The sequence below is a fragment of the Rhinolophus sinicus genome, linkage group LG15 (assembly GCF_036562045.2).
Source record: "Rhinolophus sinicus isolate RSC01 linkage group LG15, ASM3656204v1, whole genome shotgun sequence".
NCBI lineage: Eukaryota > Metazoa > Chordata > Mammalia > Chiroptera > Rhinolophidae > Rhinolophus > Rhinolophus sinicus.
The window spans coordinates 1,002,025-1,020,821 of record NC_133764.1 but is presented as its reverse complement, the minus strand read 5'-3'; the positions used below and the strand labels follow the sequence as shown (position 1 = coordinate 1,020,821).

The 18,797-nt window shown below is 51.7% G+C and overlaps 1 protein-coding gene across 8 annotated transcripts in view; it reads right to left on the bottom strand.

Moving 5' to 3' along the window:
• The window catches only part of TOM1L2 (target of myb1 like 2 membrane trafficking protein), a 109,922-nt gene that overhangs the window by 47,856 nt on the left and 43,269 nt on the right, over positions 1-18,797 (bottom strand). For 7 of the 8 annotated variants that reach the window (XR_002139386.2, XM_019753739.2, XM_074320044.1 and 4 more), the window contains exon 2: positions 5,840-5,924. Coding sequence is in view for 7 of the 8 variants with exons in the window: in XM_019753739.2 (XP_019609298.1) it covers positions 5,840-5,924 (85 nt within the window). In the remaining variant the exon portion in view is untranslated. Of the gene's footprint in view, positions 1-5,839; positions 5,925-8,426; positions 8,546-18,797 lie in introns of those variants that run through there. The other variant, XM_019753740.2, reaches the window with a different exon arrangement.

Here is an 18,797-nt window from a genome sequence, read left to right as displayed (position 1 = left end):
CAGAGAGAGACGTCCGGGCCCGCACTCAGGCCTGCTCCTCCCCAGCCCCACGGAGCTCCTTCACCCCTGAGAAAACTTAACTTTTCTTAAAACCCAAGGAATTGTACGCTTTTAAGTGATGGATCTGATGTGGCATCCCAGAGAGAATCTCACAGAACTACAGGCAGCCCCCAGTTTACAAGAGGGCCGTGTTCAAAAGCTCACTCATACGCTGATGCTTGGGACTTGGAACACATTCACTTAAATCACTGCTGGATCTGGGAGTTAGGGTCCCCAGCCAGCCCCCAAGAGCACCTATTACGTGCAGTCCTTGTGCCTGACGGGTTAATTTATTCTAAGCCAGGATTCAGCAAAGGTGTTGGACTCAGAGGCACCTCTGGCACGAAGCCCTGTCCCCTGGTACCCCATCACCTGCGCTCTGGGGAGGCCCCAGTCCGGCTGCAGGCCTGCCTTTCGCTCTCACAAGTGGGCTCCTGCCTCCTACAGATTGACACGTCATTATATCTGGGTCTTTCCAAGGCTGGAAGTCGGTCAGCCGGGGACCTCCTGGTCCTACAGCTCTGAAATATTTATGATCTATTTACCAATCGAAAAAGTCCTTTCAAATGTGTGTGACGAAGCTGAGGGAGAGGAGGGCGGAAGCTCTGCTAATCAGCCCAATTTAGACAGAAAGACGCAGTAGTAAGGCAAGCTTCTGGAAGAAATTTAAAAATACTTGAGACCTGTTTCCATTCCCAATTTGAAACATGGCTGCCTGGAGGAATGAACTCTCGGCTCCCGAGTATAAGGGCTGATGGGATGAGGCTCTCGGGAGACGGGTCCCTGCCAAGGGTGTGTGCAGTATGGCTGCAGTTTCCAAACAGGAATGCTGATTTCTGCAAATACGGGACTTGACAAGCTCTCGGCTTTGAGGACTGCTTGTGGACTCGAGCTGGTGAAGGTCAGTGGCTGCTGGCAGGAGCACGGATCGGTTTCCTCTCTCTCAAGGTCTCTGCCCAGCCACAGTTAGCCCTGACCCACGGCTGCCATCCCTCTCAATCTAGTCGCATTCCTCTCCCCTTGAACTTCCATGGAGCAGAAAAATGGGAACGACCTCCAAGGGCTGCCATCACTTATAGCTCACCGAGCACAGCACACTCAGAGCTCTCCTGGTGTGGGGGTGATGGTGGTCGAGGGAAATCAGAGAGTCAGCAGGCTCCTGGGCTGCAGTTAAAATGAAAATTCATTCTGGGGAAGTGCTGCCTGGGAGTGACTGGGTGAGCACAAAAGCAAGTATTTATCTCTCTCCCTGGGGGAGAAGCTTCAGAGAGGAGGATCAAAAGCATGTCAGAGGAATTGCAAAGTTTCAGAAAGCAGCAGCAGATTTGACAGCGTGGAGCTGGAAACAGGGAGAAAGCAGAGAGGGAGGAACCAAGATGGAGCAGGAAGAGCCAGGAGGGAAGGACACTGAGATGCTCGGACGCCCCGGCAGCTCTTGGAGGAAAGGCCGGCCCCTAGGGCAGCCCGCAGGGCCTCAGCTCTGGCCTCTGGGCCATCGCCAGCCTCCCCACGCTCACCTGCGACTCAGAGGAGCCCTCTCTCCAGTCATACTGACGTCACACGGTCCTCCAGCTGCAGAACCGCCACTTGCGGGATGCTCCCCCTCAGTCCCGGCTGGGGGACACGGCTGCCCTCCCTCAGTCTGAAGGCCTCCTCGCCCCCCACCCCAGCTGCTACTGCTCCATTTCATTGCTCCTCTGTGCCCCCTCCATCTCAGAGGCTGGGGCACCCACCAAGCTTCAGTGAGCTGGGGAAGGGTTGGAAATGGTCCTGAACACAACCCAGGTCAGTGGATCGTCATCAGAGCCACACGTCAGAACCGGAGAGCACTTCCCAAGTCCATGCACCTGGGCCCTGACCAGGCGGCGTGAGTGAGGGCGGTAAACAGGGTGAAACACTCCTGCGTAGGCTACTCAGCCAGGCACGCCCGGCTAACGACCCATGGTCCAGGCCACGAGGGACTGCCACTCCAGGCCTCTGGCTGGAGGTGACTGGACATTAGGGAAAGCCCAGGGAGGGGCCTGTGGGGCGCCCAGCAAGACCCCAGCCTTCCAGAGGTAGAGCTTTGAATAAATCAGAGAAGTGCAGGCAGAGCGTCCGTCCGTGGGGGAAGCCAGCCTGTATCCTGCATCTGCCTGTCCTCGCCACGGTGGGCGAGTTTTGGCAAGTGACCAAACCACTGTGAGCCTCAGTTTCCTCAATGTTACTAGGACTGTCCCTACCTCCTAGGGCTATTGGTGGGAGGCGGGATGGGCTGGTACAATCCAGGGCTCAGGAGAGGGGCCTGGCACATGGCAAGTGCTTGGAGAATGGCAGACTGGGTAAGGGCAGTGAACCCACAAGATAGGTACTATTGGTCCCCCCACTTGTTAATGAGGAAACAGATACAGAGAGATTAAGTCACTCACCAGGGGCACATGGCAAGTGAGTGGGGAACCTAGGATTCCAGCCCAGGCTGGTGGCTCTAGGCCCCAGGCCCCTAATCCCACAGCCCCTTCCCAGGGTGACACACTGCCTCGCAGCCTGCGTGTCCAGCTGCCTCCCCTCACGTGGCTGACAGAAGGCTCCGCATGGCGTCACCTCCTCCAAGAAGGCTTTGCGGCTGACGGCCGCATGCCGGCCAGCTGCCACTGCTCTAGTCTCTCTCTTGCTAGCTGTATAAGCTTCTTTCTCAGAGCACTTGTCACGCTGTGTTATGATTCTGTTCACAGGCCTGCGTTTCTCATAGGGACGTCATTCATGTATTCACTTATTTAACAAATGTTCGTCAGGAGCCAATTATGCGTGTGCCACGCTAGGTGCTGGGGATAAAATGGTGAGCAAAACAAAATTGCTGCCCTCATGGAGTGCACAGTCTAGGGGGCTTTGGGGATGAGACACTCTAACAAATGTCACACAAATATGTCAGTTTCCACTGTGATGAGTGGGAGTATAAAAAAGAGTATTGTGAAATCATATAAGGGGGGACTTGTCCAAATCAGGAAGGAGGCGTGTCAGGGAAACGAGGTTCAAACTGAGATGCAGTGAATGATAGAACTAGCGAAAGGGAGACGTGAGCGGAAACAGAAGGAACACCAGGTCTAGGGCCCAGAAACAGGAAGGAGTGGGCAGGGTGCCAGCCGTCAGCCCGTCCTCTGGGGAGAGGTTCTGACAGGCATCTCACAGCCGAGGCAGGGACAGGAACTCCCCGGCAGGCGCGCACTGAGGGACTGTCACGGAAAATGCAGGAAAGGAGTGTGGGCCACTTCAGAGGAAGGAGCCTGGAGGATTGTGAGAGCAGCTGGCCCAGCTCTCAGACCCCGGAAGGAGGCCTCCTTCCCTTTGGAATGAGCAGCCTCCATTCACACATTGCATGCATGGCCCTCATTGGTGGAGAGTTACAACCCGGGTCCAGGGGGCTAACGGGCGAGGACCCCAAATGGAGTGGCAGAGGGAACAGGTCGTCCTGCAGGGCATGTGAAGGACTTTCACCCCGAGAGGAGGCTTCTTAGCAAGACAGTGCCTCTGAGTGCGGAGTTTCTAAGGGCCTCTCTGCTGGCAGCACGCAGCATGGACAGCGGGACGGGGACAAAAGTAAACGGCCTGCCCAAGAGGACGGCCCTCTCCTCAGGGTGATGCAAGAAGAAGGCGCTTCACATTCTGACCAGCTTTCAGGACTGTTGCAGACAGGTCCTCCCCACCCCTCCCCTGCGTACCCAGACCCCCTGTACCCCCACTGCACTGCCCTCTTCATGCCATCCTTGGCCACACGGCACGTTTCTCCTCTCCTGCCATCCTGGAGGCTCAGCCCCAAGGCGGCCCCTCTAGGCGGCACCCCACTGCCTTTCCCTCGGAGTCTGCAGCCCTGGGCACAGGCCTCGGCCACGGCCACGGCCCATCTGGTCCTGCCCTGGGAGTGCCTCGGGAGTGGCCGTGCTGCCCTCACTCACCTTGGCATCTGGAACCAGCTGGGCCTCCAGCTGTGGTCACTAAATGTGGCTGAGCAACTGGATAAACAAGTGAATAAGTGGCATCTGAGGGGGACGTGAGGAAGAAAGAAACGCAAGTGGGTCTGCGGGAAGACGACCAGTGTGAGCCCAGTGACGTGGGTTAGGAATGTGGCATCCCAATTGCAGAAACGCTCATCTCCAGCACAGGCCACTGCCCAGCTCCGGACCCCTCTGTGCCATCACCCCTGGAGGCATCCCTGGCAGCTCAATCTGAAGGATTTTAGCTGAACTGCTGATCTCTGCACCCGCAGCCTGCTCCAGCCCTGTTATTCGTGACTTGTCTCAGGCCCACGTCGGCACATTTCATTGGGTCCCCTTCTAAATCTACTCAGGATCTGATCATTTTCTCACTGTCTCCTCCGCTATCGCCCCAGTCAAAGCCGCCATCATCTCACACCGGGATTACCGTGACGACCGCCAACCACCTGGTCCATTTCTGCCTTTGGCCCAGCCCTGCCCCCACCCCCAGACAAGCCACTGTTAACATGGCAGCCAGAGTGACCTCTTTAAAATGAATGTTGGACATGCCGCTTCTCTGCCTGAATCCTCTGAGGGTTCCCCGCCCTCTGAAGTCAAGCCCGAGGTCCTGCAGTGCCTGTGTTACCGGGATCCCCGACATCTCTGATCTCACCCCGGCACCTCTTCCTCTCGCACTCTGCTCAGGCCCCACTAGCTTCCTTGCTATTTTTCGCACTCATCAGACACCTCTGTCCCAGGACTTCTGTGCGTGCTGTTTCCTCTGTTGGAAAGTTCTTCTCTGGTATACTCGTCATATCTCACCCCCTCATCTCCTCATCTCCCTCAGGTCTTGGCGGAAGGTTACCCTCGGCGACACGTGCCTGGATCACTCCATGTAGAACGGCTAATTCCCAGCCTTCTCCCTCCCCAGCTTTGTTTCTCTCCAGGGAAATGTCACCGGCTGACCACATTACGTGTTCTACTTTTGTTGTTCATGGCTTGCCTCCCCACTCGGCTCACTAAGGGGAAGGCGTCTGTCTGTTCTGTTCACCTTGTGTCCCCAGGACTTACTCACATTAGCCTGGCACAAGGTCGTCACTTAGTACAGATTTGCTGAATGGAAGCAGGAGCAACCCTAAGAGGCTGGTCCCTCGTTTATACATGACAAGGCAGTAAGTGACAGTGTACTGATGGCAAACTCACGGCAGCCTGACCTCTCTGGAGATGGCTTAAGACGGTATGGTGATGTACCTTGCCTTTTCATGGCGTGGACAGAGGGCCCAATACAGACTGCTTTGGAAGAAGCCTCACTAGCACGCAGCTGTAACACAGAAGGCAAGGCTACACGGCGCACAGCAGTAAGAGCAGACCCGCACACAGGGGTAGCCCAGAGGTGGCCTGCGGGGAAAGCCCTCCCCCATCGGACACACCCAGCTGCTCTGGGCAGCACGCTTCCTCTCTCACTGCCGCCCTCCTCTGTGGACACTATGGGCGCTCTGACTGCTGGGGTGCCGGCCAGCAAAGCAGGGCCCACGGCCTCCTACCTGTGACCGGGAGGCAGAGTTTGGCCGGAAGGGCAAGACCAGCGAACGACCACTGGGATCAAGCAACCAAGCAGCTTCATTGTCAGTTGTGATTAAAAGCAGGTTATTAAAGAGGCTGCCACGGCTCTAACTCAGCACTGCTTTTGGGAAAGTGGGGGCAGAGTAGATGTAAGAGGAAAGACAATTGAGAGTGTCAGCGTAGTAAATGCCAAGGCACAGACTGAAAACAAAACGAAAAGTAAAACCCCCAACGGCCGAGTGACACCCAGGAGCCACCGAGCTCAGGGCGGGGTGGAGGGACACACGTACCCTTCCTCCGTCTCATTGATGATGTCACAGATCTCCATGTTCAACGTCCAGTCCTCGCTTTGCAGGGAGCCATCTGTTGCCTTTTCTGTAACGTAAGACAGAAAACTGGTTAACATTCTCCTGGAACAGGGGGCCCTGGCAGGAAACAGGAAAGGCCAGCACCACCACATTGTCCTTCCAAGCAGCTGGGCTGAGCCGACAGAGCAGCTCTGGGGGTGCTGCTTTCACAAAAGGACACCCAGCAAGAGATCTGGGCCTGATGGCTGATGTCATAACACTATCCTTCACTCACCAGACTCCAGACTGGACAGCTCCTCATAGGCCTAAGCTATTAAAAATCACCCCAAACACATGCTGGTGTCAAATTAACTGAGTTTGAATAGCTCCACCACTTATTAGCTATGTGACCTCGGGCAAATTACTTAACTCCTATGTACCCCATTTCCTGATTTGTAAACTAGTGACAACAATAGTACCTAACCCCCAGAGCTGGTATGACAATTAATGGGTTAATATACACGGAAAGCCCTTGGAATAGAGCCTGGCACAGAGTCAGTACTATTAGGTATTTGCTATTATACTTATTAAAAATCAACTTCAGTCATTAAAAACTACATCTCAGATAAGGGGGAGCGAGAGGCACATCATTTTTTAAGTCACAGTTGGGTGTGGTGTTGGATGCCTCACGCACACTATTTTATTTCATCTACAAAATGACTTCAACCAATGGCGCTGGGAAAACTGGATATCCACATGCAAAAGAATGAAACTGGACTCTGAACCTTCACCATAGACAAAAATCAACTCAAAATGGATAAGAGATGTAAACCTACAAGCTAGAAATCTTAGAAGAAAACATAAAGGAAAAGCTTCATAACATTGGTTCTGGTAATGATTTCATGGCTATGACACCAAAAGCGCAGGCAACAAAAGAAAAAAATAGATAAATTGGACTACACAGAAATAAAAAAAAATCGTGCATGAAACGACACAATCAACAGAGCGAAAAGGCCTCCTACAGATGGAAGAAAATATTTCCAAATCACACATCTGATATACAGAATATATGAAGAACTCTTACAACTGAACAATAAAAAACAACCCAATTTAAAAATGGGAGAAGGATCAGAACAGACATTTCTCCAAAGAAATACAAATGGCCAACAAGCACATTTAAAAAATGCTCAATATCACTAAGGATTAGGAAAATGCACATCAAAACCACAACGAGATACCACCTTGTACCCATTAGGGTGGCTGCTATCAAAAAAACAGAATGTAACAAGTGCTGGCAAGGATGTGGAGAAATTAGAACCCTTGTGCACTGTTGATGGGAATATAAAATGACATAACTGCTATGGAAAGTAGTATGTCAGTTCCTCACAATATTTCAAAAGAATTACCATATGACCCTTCACCTCCACTTTTGGGTATATATCCAAAAAGCGGGGTCTCAAAGAGACGTTTGTACACCCAGATTCATAGCAGCATTGTTCATAATAGCCAAAGGTGGAAGCCACCCTAGTATCCATCAATGAATGAAGGGATAAATGAAATGTGGGGTATCCATACAATGAAATATTATTCAGCCTTAAAAAGCAAGGAAACTGTGACACAGGCTACAACATGGATGGACCCTGAAGACATTATGCCAAGTGAAATGAACCAAACAGAAAAAGACAAACAGTGTATGATTCCACTTACATGAGGTACCTAGAACAGTCAAATTCATAGAGACAGAAAATAGAATGGTGGTTGCCAGGGGCAGCAGGAGAGGGAAACGGGAGTTGTTGTTTACTGGGTACAGAGTTTTAGTTTTGCAAGATGAAAAAGTTCTAGAGATTGGTTGCACCGCAATATGAATGTACTTAAGACTCAAAAATGGTGAAGATGGCAAATGTTATGTGTATTTTAACACAATTACATTTTTAAAAAATAAAAATAAAAAAAGACCTCCTAAGGTAGGCATTATTCCCTTCCACATTTAAAAAGAAGGAAAAGAGGTTCTGCAAGGGTAATTTCTGAAGTGCCCTTTCTGAGGGTACTTGGTCAGTCAGGATCACACCGTTAAATGGGTGGTTCCGACGTTCCATCTGCGGTCCGTCTGTCTCTGGAGCTGAGGCATTTGCCCCCACTCAGCAAAGGTTGAGTTGGGACCCAAAGGTCATTATCTTAGATGAATTCTAGACCTGCCCCACCCTAACTACTATTCATGAGAGGGATACCATCACCGTAATTTTAACAAAAGCTTCATACAACTCACACTGATGCTCAAATAATAAAACAGATGACCTCTGTACGTGCTGGAGTGTCCTTGTTTTGCTGGATGCAGCTATGGAAAAGTGACACTTGATTTTTACATACATATTAGAACTCACACATACAAACAAAGGCTGTACTTAGAAGCAGTGACAACACACTCTAAAAATATGGCTATTGCTCAAAACATTCTTGCCACAGTCTTCAGCTGGCATTAAAAAGCCTCATTGTTTTAATTTTTACCAAAACATATATATCCCCAATTTTTCACCCTCTTTATTCATCACCCTTGGCCCCCGAAGTCTACCCCCTGAAGAAGCAAACCCACCGTCAAAGGGTGCGACTCTGCCGCAGACGAATGCCATGCCCGCGGCGAACTGGGCAGGGCACGGGGAAGGCTCTGAGATCCGCAGATCCCTTCACCCCAGCCCACAGAGGGTGCCAGTCTGGCAGGGACAGAGGCAGTATGTGATGTCTGCCGACACGAGAGCAAAGTGTGTGTGCGGAGAGGGAGAGAAAGGGTAAGAACCCACGTCAGAGACTGCGCGGAACCAGGCAAGCCCCTGGAAAGCTGCTCCCTCGCCCCGCCCGCAGCATGCACGGGGAAGGGAGGCCACAGCACAAAGCCAGTCAGTGGCACCGCTGGGCATATGGGGGAATGAAAGCCACGGGGGTGACGGTATTTGTGTGTGTGCGGCAGCCAGGGTGGGAAGGGAAGGGTAGAGGCAGGCACCCAGGAAGAATGGCTCATGGCACCAGTCTAGTCTAGAGAAAAAGAGAGGCAGCATCTGCCAGTGGGCACGGGTGGACGGTCGTGCTTTGCCCAGGGGCAGAAGAGGCCCCGACTGCTTGGGAGGCTGCCGCAGGTTCCTGAGCAGGCAGGTGCGTGGGTGAAATGACCTGTGCCTCCAGCTCCCTGCTCACGTGTCCCACTGTCTCTGAGCACCGCCCCTCCCCGCCCAGGTGTCCAGTCCCAGAAGAGGTGACTCAGTCCCAGAGCCACACACAGCAGCCTCCTCAGGACAGGCCAGTCCCCATGCTGCGCTGCCTGCGGGCCTGGGCTTGTGACCCATCTGAGCCAGCGAGGGCAGAGGCCAGCGGGCCAAAGGGCCTCCCGGCACTTGTCTCTGTCCCTTTCGATGCACACGCTGCAGCTCACACTCTCACAGGGAAGAAAGGACCGAGATTGCACTCTGCTGGGGCCATAGGGACACTGCCTTGGGAGGCTTAATAGAGAAAATATTAAATCAATGAAACCTCATTTCCAAGTTGGGTTTAGCAGCAGAATCCATTAACCTCATATTCACCCTCTCCCTTCCTCTAAGAACACCGGGAAGAGTTCAAAGGCACAAACACTTATCCTCAGGGTCAGTGCCTTCTAGTCAATTATTGGGATTCTGCGTTTTCAAGCTAAAAGATACATACTTGTTTTGATTATAAAGAACCAACCCAAAAAGAATGCTTTTTTCTTTTCCTTTTCCTGGAAACGCCACACAAACACAACTGTGGATATTCGGCTCTGGTAAAACAAATGAGGAAAGTAAGGCCGACAAAGGAGCTCAAATCGGTTCTTATTTTTCTCTCCTCATAAAAGAATTCCCAGCAATGGGAACAAAGTTGTATCTGATTGCCCTGGAACTGCAGCCACTCAGTGTGGGCTCCCTCACTTGGTCCTGTCCCCAGGCCAGAGGAAACAAAATTCAATCTCATTTCTTTGGTCACGTAATTGTCAAAACCTGAAATAAATCCTGGCACAACAGCAGAAACACAACGCTCGAGGGAGCAATGAGGCAAGTCATTCCTACCAGCCAGCCCTCGGGATGGATAAAGATCAAAACACAAGTGACCCTGGTTGCAAAGGGCTGACCTCTCAGAGGTCTTGGTGAGATGCTGATGGCCAGGGGCAGGGCAGGGCTGGGCAGGGCTGGGAAGGGGAGGGGAGGGGAAGGCAGGGCAGGGCTGGGGAGGGGAGGGGAAGGGAAAGGAGGGCAGGGCTGGGCAGGGGAGGGGAGGGCAGGGCAGGGCTGGGAAGGGGAGGGAAGGGAAAGGAGGGCAGGGCTGGGCAGGGCTGAGCAGGGGCAGGGCAGGGCTGGGCAGGGCTGGGAAGGGGAGGGGAGGGGAAGGCAGGGCAGGGCTGGGGAGGGGAGGGGAAGGGAAAGGAGGGCAGGGCTGGGCAGGGCTGAGCAGGGGAGGGGAGGGGAGGGAAGGGCTGGGCAGGGCTGGGTACAGCTGGGCAGGGCTGGGCAGGCCTGAGTAGGGCTGGGTCCGGCTAGGCAGCATAGAGCAAAGCTGGGCAGAGAGAGACACAACTCCCATTAAACATTCAGTGCAAGAGAGTATGTCATCCTGATGCTGTTGCCATGACATTTTATCCACTTAGAATACGCTGCCTCCCGCCTGGTGCAGGCCGAGGGCCAGGGTGCCCTGAAGCCTGGACCCTGACAGTAAAGCCAGTGCTCTCAGGCGTGTTTTCCTGCCCACCCCTCCCCTGCAGCCTGAAACCCAAGACAGTCCTGATGGGAGGAGCCTTGCAACCCCTTGACTTGCTTTCGTGGCTGCTGCTTTCAACACTTTGATGTTAAATATAGTGACTTCAGAAGCAGCCAGCACCAGAAGGCAAAAGAGGGCTGATTTTAGCATTTTGCATTCAGCAGCATGCTTTTGGTGAGAATGGAGGAAAAAACAGGCAAATTATCTACCTCTCCAACCATCAATGGTGTGGGTGGGAGCTCAGAGGTACCAGCACAAAGGAACAGCGTTTAGGGTTGCTTCATGCCAGGTGTGGAGAAAAAAGAAAAAGGGGTTTGGATAGGCAGAAAGCTGATCTGATATCATGCACCAATAATATGAGATGAAGCTTCTGGAGGCAGGCTGGCATCTCCCAGTCAGGAGGAAAGAAAAATCAGCCCTGACGTTCTACACAGAACCGTGACCGCCTACTGCTTCAGCCCCTATCATGCCTCACGAGTGTTCACTGCAGCTGCTTCCCTTCCACTGGGGAGACAAGAGAATGAATTCCACAAACGCATCCCTACTTCACAGCATGTCCTTTCCTAGGACAGCGCCCCCACTCCTCCCTCACTCCTCTTCAAGGAAGAAAACAGGGCCCGAAGAAGGCACACAAAGCACCGTCGGGCCAGCCTGCAGGCTGCTGTGAGGCGCTTGCTCTGCAACTTCAAGGCAAAATAAAACCATGGTCTCCATGCCATTCGCTCAAGCTTGGCAGGGCCTGAGATGCGCCATGCACTGTCCTTGGAGCTGAAGAGGAGGAGATGGTTAAGACCCTGCCTGCCGTACGAGGTCGGTCTAATGGGAGCGGCCGATGGGTCATGATACAGTCCAGCCTGAGCTAGGACAGAGGCCAACCAGCTCTCTGAGTGGCTTCCATGCCTGTACCCTGGTTCCAAGGGGCTGGGAGGAAACTAAAGGCACACACACACTGTCACATGCCTCTGTAAGCAGCGCACACAGGACCACAAGAGAAGCCAGAATGAGCCAGTCAGAGACTGTGTGAGGTCCCAGAAGCAGCTAACACTCCGCCTCTGCCCCTCACGCCGGCTGCAGACAGCACCTAGGAAGGCACGATACAGAGCAGCGCTTCTCAACCGTGGCTGCAGGTCAGAACCACCAGGGAGCCTTTACAAAAAGTCCTGCCTGGGTCCCATCCCTTGCCTTCCAATCAGAACCTCTGGGGCACAAGGCCCAGGGACTGACATGCTCTAAAAGCTTCCCGGGAGGTTCAGTGTGCAGCCAGCGCTGAGAATGCTAACTCAGGAAGGAATGCCAGGATAGTCAGGCAGCTGGCACAAAGGGGTACACAGCTGTCAAGTGCTGGCACTGGGAATGCAGTGGACAGGCCTGCGCCGGCCCTCGTGGAGCTCACGGCCCAGAGCGGGATGGGGCATCAAGTGACCCTGGTTCCAGCTCTGGCGCTGCCACTGACGGTCCTGAGCTCCGGGGCTACTTACTCCTTTCTTCTTTGGCCTGAGGTTTCCTGTCAAATGAGGCGACCGCCCGAATCATCTCCAGTCCCACCCATTCACCCCCCGGCCTCCGACTACACAGACAGCACATTGGTCTATGTATACTTTTCCCTTTTCTTTTCTTTTTTCTTTTTGGGTGATTTTGTGGTAAAGAATACAGGACATAAAATTTACCATTTTAAGGTAAGGGTCCAATTTCATTATTTTCTATGTGGATATCCAGCTTTCCAAGCACCAATTGTTGTAAAGACTGTCATTTCCCCTCTTGAATGGTCCTGGCACACTAGTAGAAAAACAATTGACCATATATGGGTGGGTTTATTTCCAAGCCGTTTATTCTTTCTATCCCATTGGGTTATATGTCTGTCCTTAAGCCAATACCACACTGCTTTGATTACTGTAAGTTCTGAAATCAGGAATTGTGATTCCTCCAACTTTGTCCTTCTTTTTCAAGATTCTTTTGGCTATTTGGAGTCTCTTGAAATTCCATATAATTTTAGGATGGCTTTTTCTATTTCTGCAAAAAAAAAAACGTTGGTGGGATTTAGGGTGGGAGTGCATTGAGTCTATAAATCACTGTGGATAGTATTGTCGTCTTAAAAATATTAAGCCTTCCAATCCATGAACATGGGATGTCTTTCCATTTATTTACACCTCCTTTAATTTCTTTCTGCAATGTTTTGTAGTTTTCGGTGTACAAGTCTTTTGCCTCGGTTAATTCCTAGGGACTTTATTCTTTTAGTTGGTATTGTAAATGGAATTGTTTTCTTAATTTCCTTTTTTGATTTAACTCATTGTTATGTGTATAGAAACACTGCCGATATTTTTTTTTTAAAGAAGGGCGCTGCTCACAGTGGCCCACGCAGGGAACGAACTGGCAACCTTGGTGCTACCAGCACCATGCTCTAACCAACTGAGCTAACCGGCCACCCGACACAGCTGATTTTTTGAGTGTTGATTTTGTATCTTGCAACTTTGCTGGATTTATTAGTTCTAATGGTTTTTCCATGAAATGTTTAGGGTTTTCTACACAGAAGGTCATATTACCTACAGAGACCATTTTATTTCTTCCTTTCCCATTTGGATGCCTTTTATATCTTTTTCCTCTCTAATGGCTCTGGCTAGACCTTCCAATACAGCGTTGAATAGAAGTGATGAAAGTGGGCAGCCTTGGGCTTATGCCTACTTTTACAAAACCCAATCATACACTGTGAAAGCAAACAAAGCTGAGAAGACGCACATGCGTCCTCATTCTACAGAAAAGTAGGTTACCTGCTGGAGGTAAAAGCAGGACCGCATCAGGATCTGGAAGGCTCTGGAAGCCGCGGGGCCTGTGTCTGGGATTCCAGCCCTGAGGAAATTACCTGAGACCTCTCTGGGGGGAAGGCCTCCACGCCAGCCCACCAGCCCACCTTCCAACCCTCTCTCTTTTCCAGAGCCTCCTCTGAAACCATCCCCAAGTGCTGCCGTCTGACAGGCACCAGCACCGGGAAGTACTGTCCCCGCACGGACTGAGCGCCGAGGCCACTCCAATGCTGTGCTGAGAGGTTCTCCCAATTCTACCGGCTTCCTGAGCCACGATCACGCTCTGCGTGTGAACCTGGAGCTGCCTGAAGGCAGGGCCTCTGCACTGTCTGGGAGGGCCCGTCTCACGCTGACAAGGGCCTTTCAGAAGGGAAACGTGAGGGCAAGCCCTATGAGAACCCTGGGTCCCAGGCTCCGAGCAGTCTGCTGAGGGAGGAACTGGGCTCTCGGCTGTCCCCACCTTCTCCCTTTGGACTCAGACGCAGGAGACATGGCCTCATCACACTGAGGCGTGTGGGTGGGTGCGGCAGGGGGGAGGAGGGACTCAACTCAGACTTTGCTTAGTCCTGGTTCTGCCAATTGTTGTGTGACCCCAAGGCAGTAACTTGACCTCTCGAAGCCTTTCTGTCATTTGTAAAATGCGCTAATAATAGCACTTTTCTCACACAGCTGTGGTGACCAAAACTAAATAACACACAGAAAGCACGGTACAGAGTAACATTTCTCCACAGGTCGTGGTCATCACTATTACTTTCATTATTACTACAGCGTTTCCGAAAGGGCTTCTGCCAGCCCTGCCCTCGGCACCCCGCCTTCAACATTCCTGTGTCACCACTGCCACCTGCAGGTAAACAGCCACCCAGAAGCTATGCCCAGCAGATTCGATGCTCTCGAGGTCTTGCAAATATCTCCAGCCTTTCTGATTTCTGGGTTTCTGAGCAGACAGCTCCATGCCCAGAAGAAGCACAGGGGCTCCCCCACCAGAAGGAAGCCCCCAAACAGCCTGGCCCACCAGCAAGGTGAACAAACAGGCACGGAACAATTTCCTGAGGAACCAAATGTTAAAGCTCCAAGAAGTCTCAGAGCCCATCTAATAAGAAGATTCCCCAGGAGTTACTCCAAACAGACGTCACACTTCCTGGACCCCTAGAAATGGGGTATGTGTGTGTGGGGGGGAGAGGACACAGTGTGGCTGCCAGCGTCCCACTGGCAGCTTATTCACCTCAAAGCTACCACTGAGCCACTCTTCTCAAGTCTTTAAGGAAACAGCACTCATGTCTTTCACCAAAAAATGGAGAAGCAGAGGGAGAATGAAAACCAATGTTTGCCAAGCACAACCTCCTGTCTGGGCAGAGCTCTTCACACACATTATCGTATTTAACTCTCTCTTCCCCCCCCAGACAGGTTATCCCCCTTCTAACAGGTGAAGAAAACGAACCCCAGATTGTTGACTAGTCTAGCTGCATAGCTGGCAAGGAGCAGCACTGCCAGCCACGTGACCCAGGTCTTCCTGGTAGACCTGGCCTTGACCCTGGCTCATCAGAGAAGGCCCTTGCTCCTAGAGCAGGCCGGCCTAGCTGCAGCGTGCCCTCCTGACCGTGCAGGTGAAGGCTAAAAGCCCCGGGGTGAAAAGGGCAAACGAGAGTGCTGACGAAGGGGCCAGTTAAATTAGCTGCCGGATCAGCCTTTCCCCTTCTTCTTCTTCATTATTAAGAAGCTTTTAATATTGGAATAATTTTAGATTTACTGAAAAGTTGCAAAGATTTATAAAGGGTCCCTATATGCCCTTCTCCCCTTCTGCTAATGTCAACTTCTTATACAACCATCGCTCACTTGTCAAAACTGAAACATGAACACGGCAGAGGACTATTAACGAAACTGCAGACTTGATTCCGATTTCCCCAGGTTTGCCACTACCGCCCTTTACTGTCCAGGAGCCAATCCCTAATACCACACTGCATTTACTTCTCCCTCTTTTTCATCTTCTACTTTCTTTAAAGACTGACAAACTCACCAAATCACTGCTAACTTACTCTCCTGCCTGGCGCACTCAGTTCCACAGGGCAGCTGCGTGGGAGCCACAATGCCACAGCCGGCCTAATTAGGACACCACGTCCTCCCACCCCCAAACAAAGGAGCCCTTCAGGCCAGCCAAACAACAGAGAAAACAGAAGCTTGTTAGCCACACAGGCCCGAGGCTGCTGATCCAAGTTCTTTTTTAACTGGAATTCCCTTGAGGGGAATCCACAGATTGAAAATGCATCTGGGGTGTGTTCTCTAACGAGAGCCTCCAGTTTGATGAAGTCCCATCTTTGTGCTTAAGGGACTATTTTACGTGTGGAGTGAGTGTGCGAGACAGGAGTTGGGGGAGGACCCAGATGGGGGGGCGGGGATGACAGTGGGCTACTGGGGAGGAGGGACCCTGCGGGAGCCAGGCCCAGGCCAGGAGAACGGGGCCACAGGTAAGTCGTCCCAGCGCAGTGCTGCCCTCACAGCCAGGCAGGTGGGCCAGTTGACTAGGAAGATAAAAGGTCCCCTGGGAGCTGGTGTTCAGGTTCGAGCTGCATTAAAGCACAGCGGATATGCTGCCAATTTCTTGTCTCCCCAGAGTGCCTCTTGGGGGCTGTTCACCTTGCTCACTGTGCTCTGAAAGAAGAGACGAGGTCCGCCTGCAAATTCCGCGGCGCCTGCCTCAGCCTCAGCCTCAGCCCCTGCCCCTGCCCCCGCCCCCGCCCCCGCCCCCGCCCCCGCCCCCGCCCCCGCCCCAGCCCCCATTCCAGCCGGGGCTGATCACAGAGACACAGAGACTCCGAGGGGAGCTGAATGCCAGTCCTTGGGGAGGGGGAATGGCAAAGGCCACCCAGAGGCTTCCGGGTTCAATGACAAAACTTTCACTGAGAGGTCTCTCTGTGCCAGGCACCATGGGAGGGGGGACAGAAAACGCACAAGATGGGGCCCCTGCCCATGAGGAGGTCACCAGGCAGGGACCCACAAACAGGCAGCCAGCACACAATGTAATCAGTGTTACAATAAGAGGGCACGGAAAACAGAAAGCCTCGTGGGCCCACAGATGACAGAGGAACAGTGAGTCATGCAGCAGCGGGCAGAGCAGGGTCTGGGAAGCCACGGGAGGAGCTGTGAGATGGAAGAGCAGGAATTTGCAGAAGGAGGGCGAGGAGGAGGGAGGCTCGTGGGCAGCGGGGACGGGCTGAGCAGAGGCCTGAAGGCCTGGGGCTGGGCCATGGGGAAGGGACGCAGGAGGCGGCCAGCTGGGGGGAGTCCTTTCATTTCCTGTCCGGAGCCAATGGAAGAGGCTTTCCAACATGAGTGACGACAGTATTTGCGCGTGAGACAGATCACTCTGGTAACAGTGTGGGGGCTGAGCTGGCTGGCGTGCAAAGCCTGCCAGCAGGACATGGGCGGTTCTCACACCGGCTCGGTGAACAAGGAAGGCAGCACAGCGCTCAGTCAGTGTGATGCGTGAGGGTCGGGCCTGGACCATTTGACCCTGGGCGGATTTCTTAACCTCTCTGAACTTCACTTTAGTCATCTATAAAATGAGCAAACTGGTCGTACCTCCGCAACAGGATGGTCATGAAGATAAAATGACTTAGTGATGGCAAACCCAAAATGGGGGACCTGGTACATGGTGAACGTGCAATGAATAGGAACTACAATCCTTAACATGGCACTATGCGTACTGGACCTCGGGAAAGACTGGATTTGCGCATGGGGGGCAACAGGGAAGGTGACTGCCTCCCAGGCTTTCACTGCAGCCCCCGCACAGAAACCGAGGAGGCCATCCCATCTACGTCCCTCCTAGAGCGTGGGCAGACTGACGGTGACAGGGCTGTAATCTGTTGACCAGGCACCAGTCAGCCTACCAGACCGGCCAGGAACGGCAGGCATCACCATAAGCCAGTCTAAAAAGGAAGGTCTCCTTTCTGCCTCAAAGAGCAATTACAAAATTCCAAGCCTGGAGGCACCGTCCCCAAAGTTCCCCACGCTCACACCTGCCGTGCTCAGCAAAGCCAGAGGGCTCTAACTCCTGCAAAGAGCTGTCCTTCAGCGCCAGGTAAAGAGAAACACTCTCCTTGCCACCATCACAGCCTTAGCAGTATTCAGAGGCATTTGCAGGGAGCAGTCAGAGTAAAGCTCAAATGTTAGCTGGTTTTCCCATCCAGAGGCTCATCTTAGGAAGAATATCAACTATAATAACAGTATATGAAAAGCGTCCCATGTTGAAACAACCAAGTTAAGTTCTTACTCTTAAATTAACACTTATAAAAGAATAATACCCACTGCTGGGATGGTTACAGTGAAACCAGAACATTACATTACTAAAGACAGCATACATTTAAGAACCTCCTGGATAAACAACTTGGGCAATAGCTATCAAGTGTCATGTCATAAAAGGATGTTTTCCTTTAACCTAATCATCTCTTTAGGTCTCAGCTTAAAGAAATCCTTCAAAGGCAAACCCAGCAATTCTAGGCTTAGGTACATACACCCAAGAGACATGAAAACACGCCCGCACAGAAACCTGCCCATGAATGCTCACAGCATCATGACTCGAATCGCCAAAAAGGTGAAACAACCCAAATGTCCATGAACAGATCAACAAAACACGGTCTATCCATACAATGGAACGGTATTTGGCCATAGAAAGGAATGAAGTTCTGATATGTGCTACAACACGGATGAACTTTGAAAACGTTATGACAAGTCCAAACACAAAAGGACATGTGGTGTGTGACTGCACTTGTATTAGGAGTCAAATTCATAGAGACAGAAAATGGCAGGGTATGGACAGGGGCTGGCGAGTAAGTGTTAAAAGGCCACGGAATTGCAGATTGGGAAGATGAAAAAGTTCTGGAGGCGAATATGGGGGATGGTTGCACAGCATTTGAATGTACATAATGCCACCAATCTATACACTTAAAAAGGGCTAAAATGGCCAATTTTCTTATGTATATTTTATCTCAATATTTTAAATGGGAAAAAAAGACCACAAGTTTATGATTCCATTTATAGGGAATATCCAGAATAGGCAAATACACAGGGACAAACTAGATTCGTGGTTGCCTGAGGCTGGGTGGTTGCTAATGGGTATGAGGTGATGAAAACGCTCTAAAATCGGCTGTGGTGATGGCTGCACAGCTGTGAATAGACTGAAAACCACGCAATTGTACACGTTAACTGAGTGAATTGCACGGCATGTGGATTATATCTCAATAAAGCTATTGGGGAACAGGGGAGAAAGCTACGCACATGTTCAATACAGTATTATTTAAAATTTTTAAATATCTCAAATAGGAAATAGAAACTGACGGCTAAGTAAATTATGGTACATATCAACTCAACTGAAAATTATATAGCCATTATAAATAATCATTAAAACATATAATAGG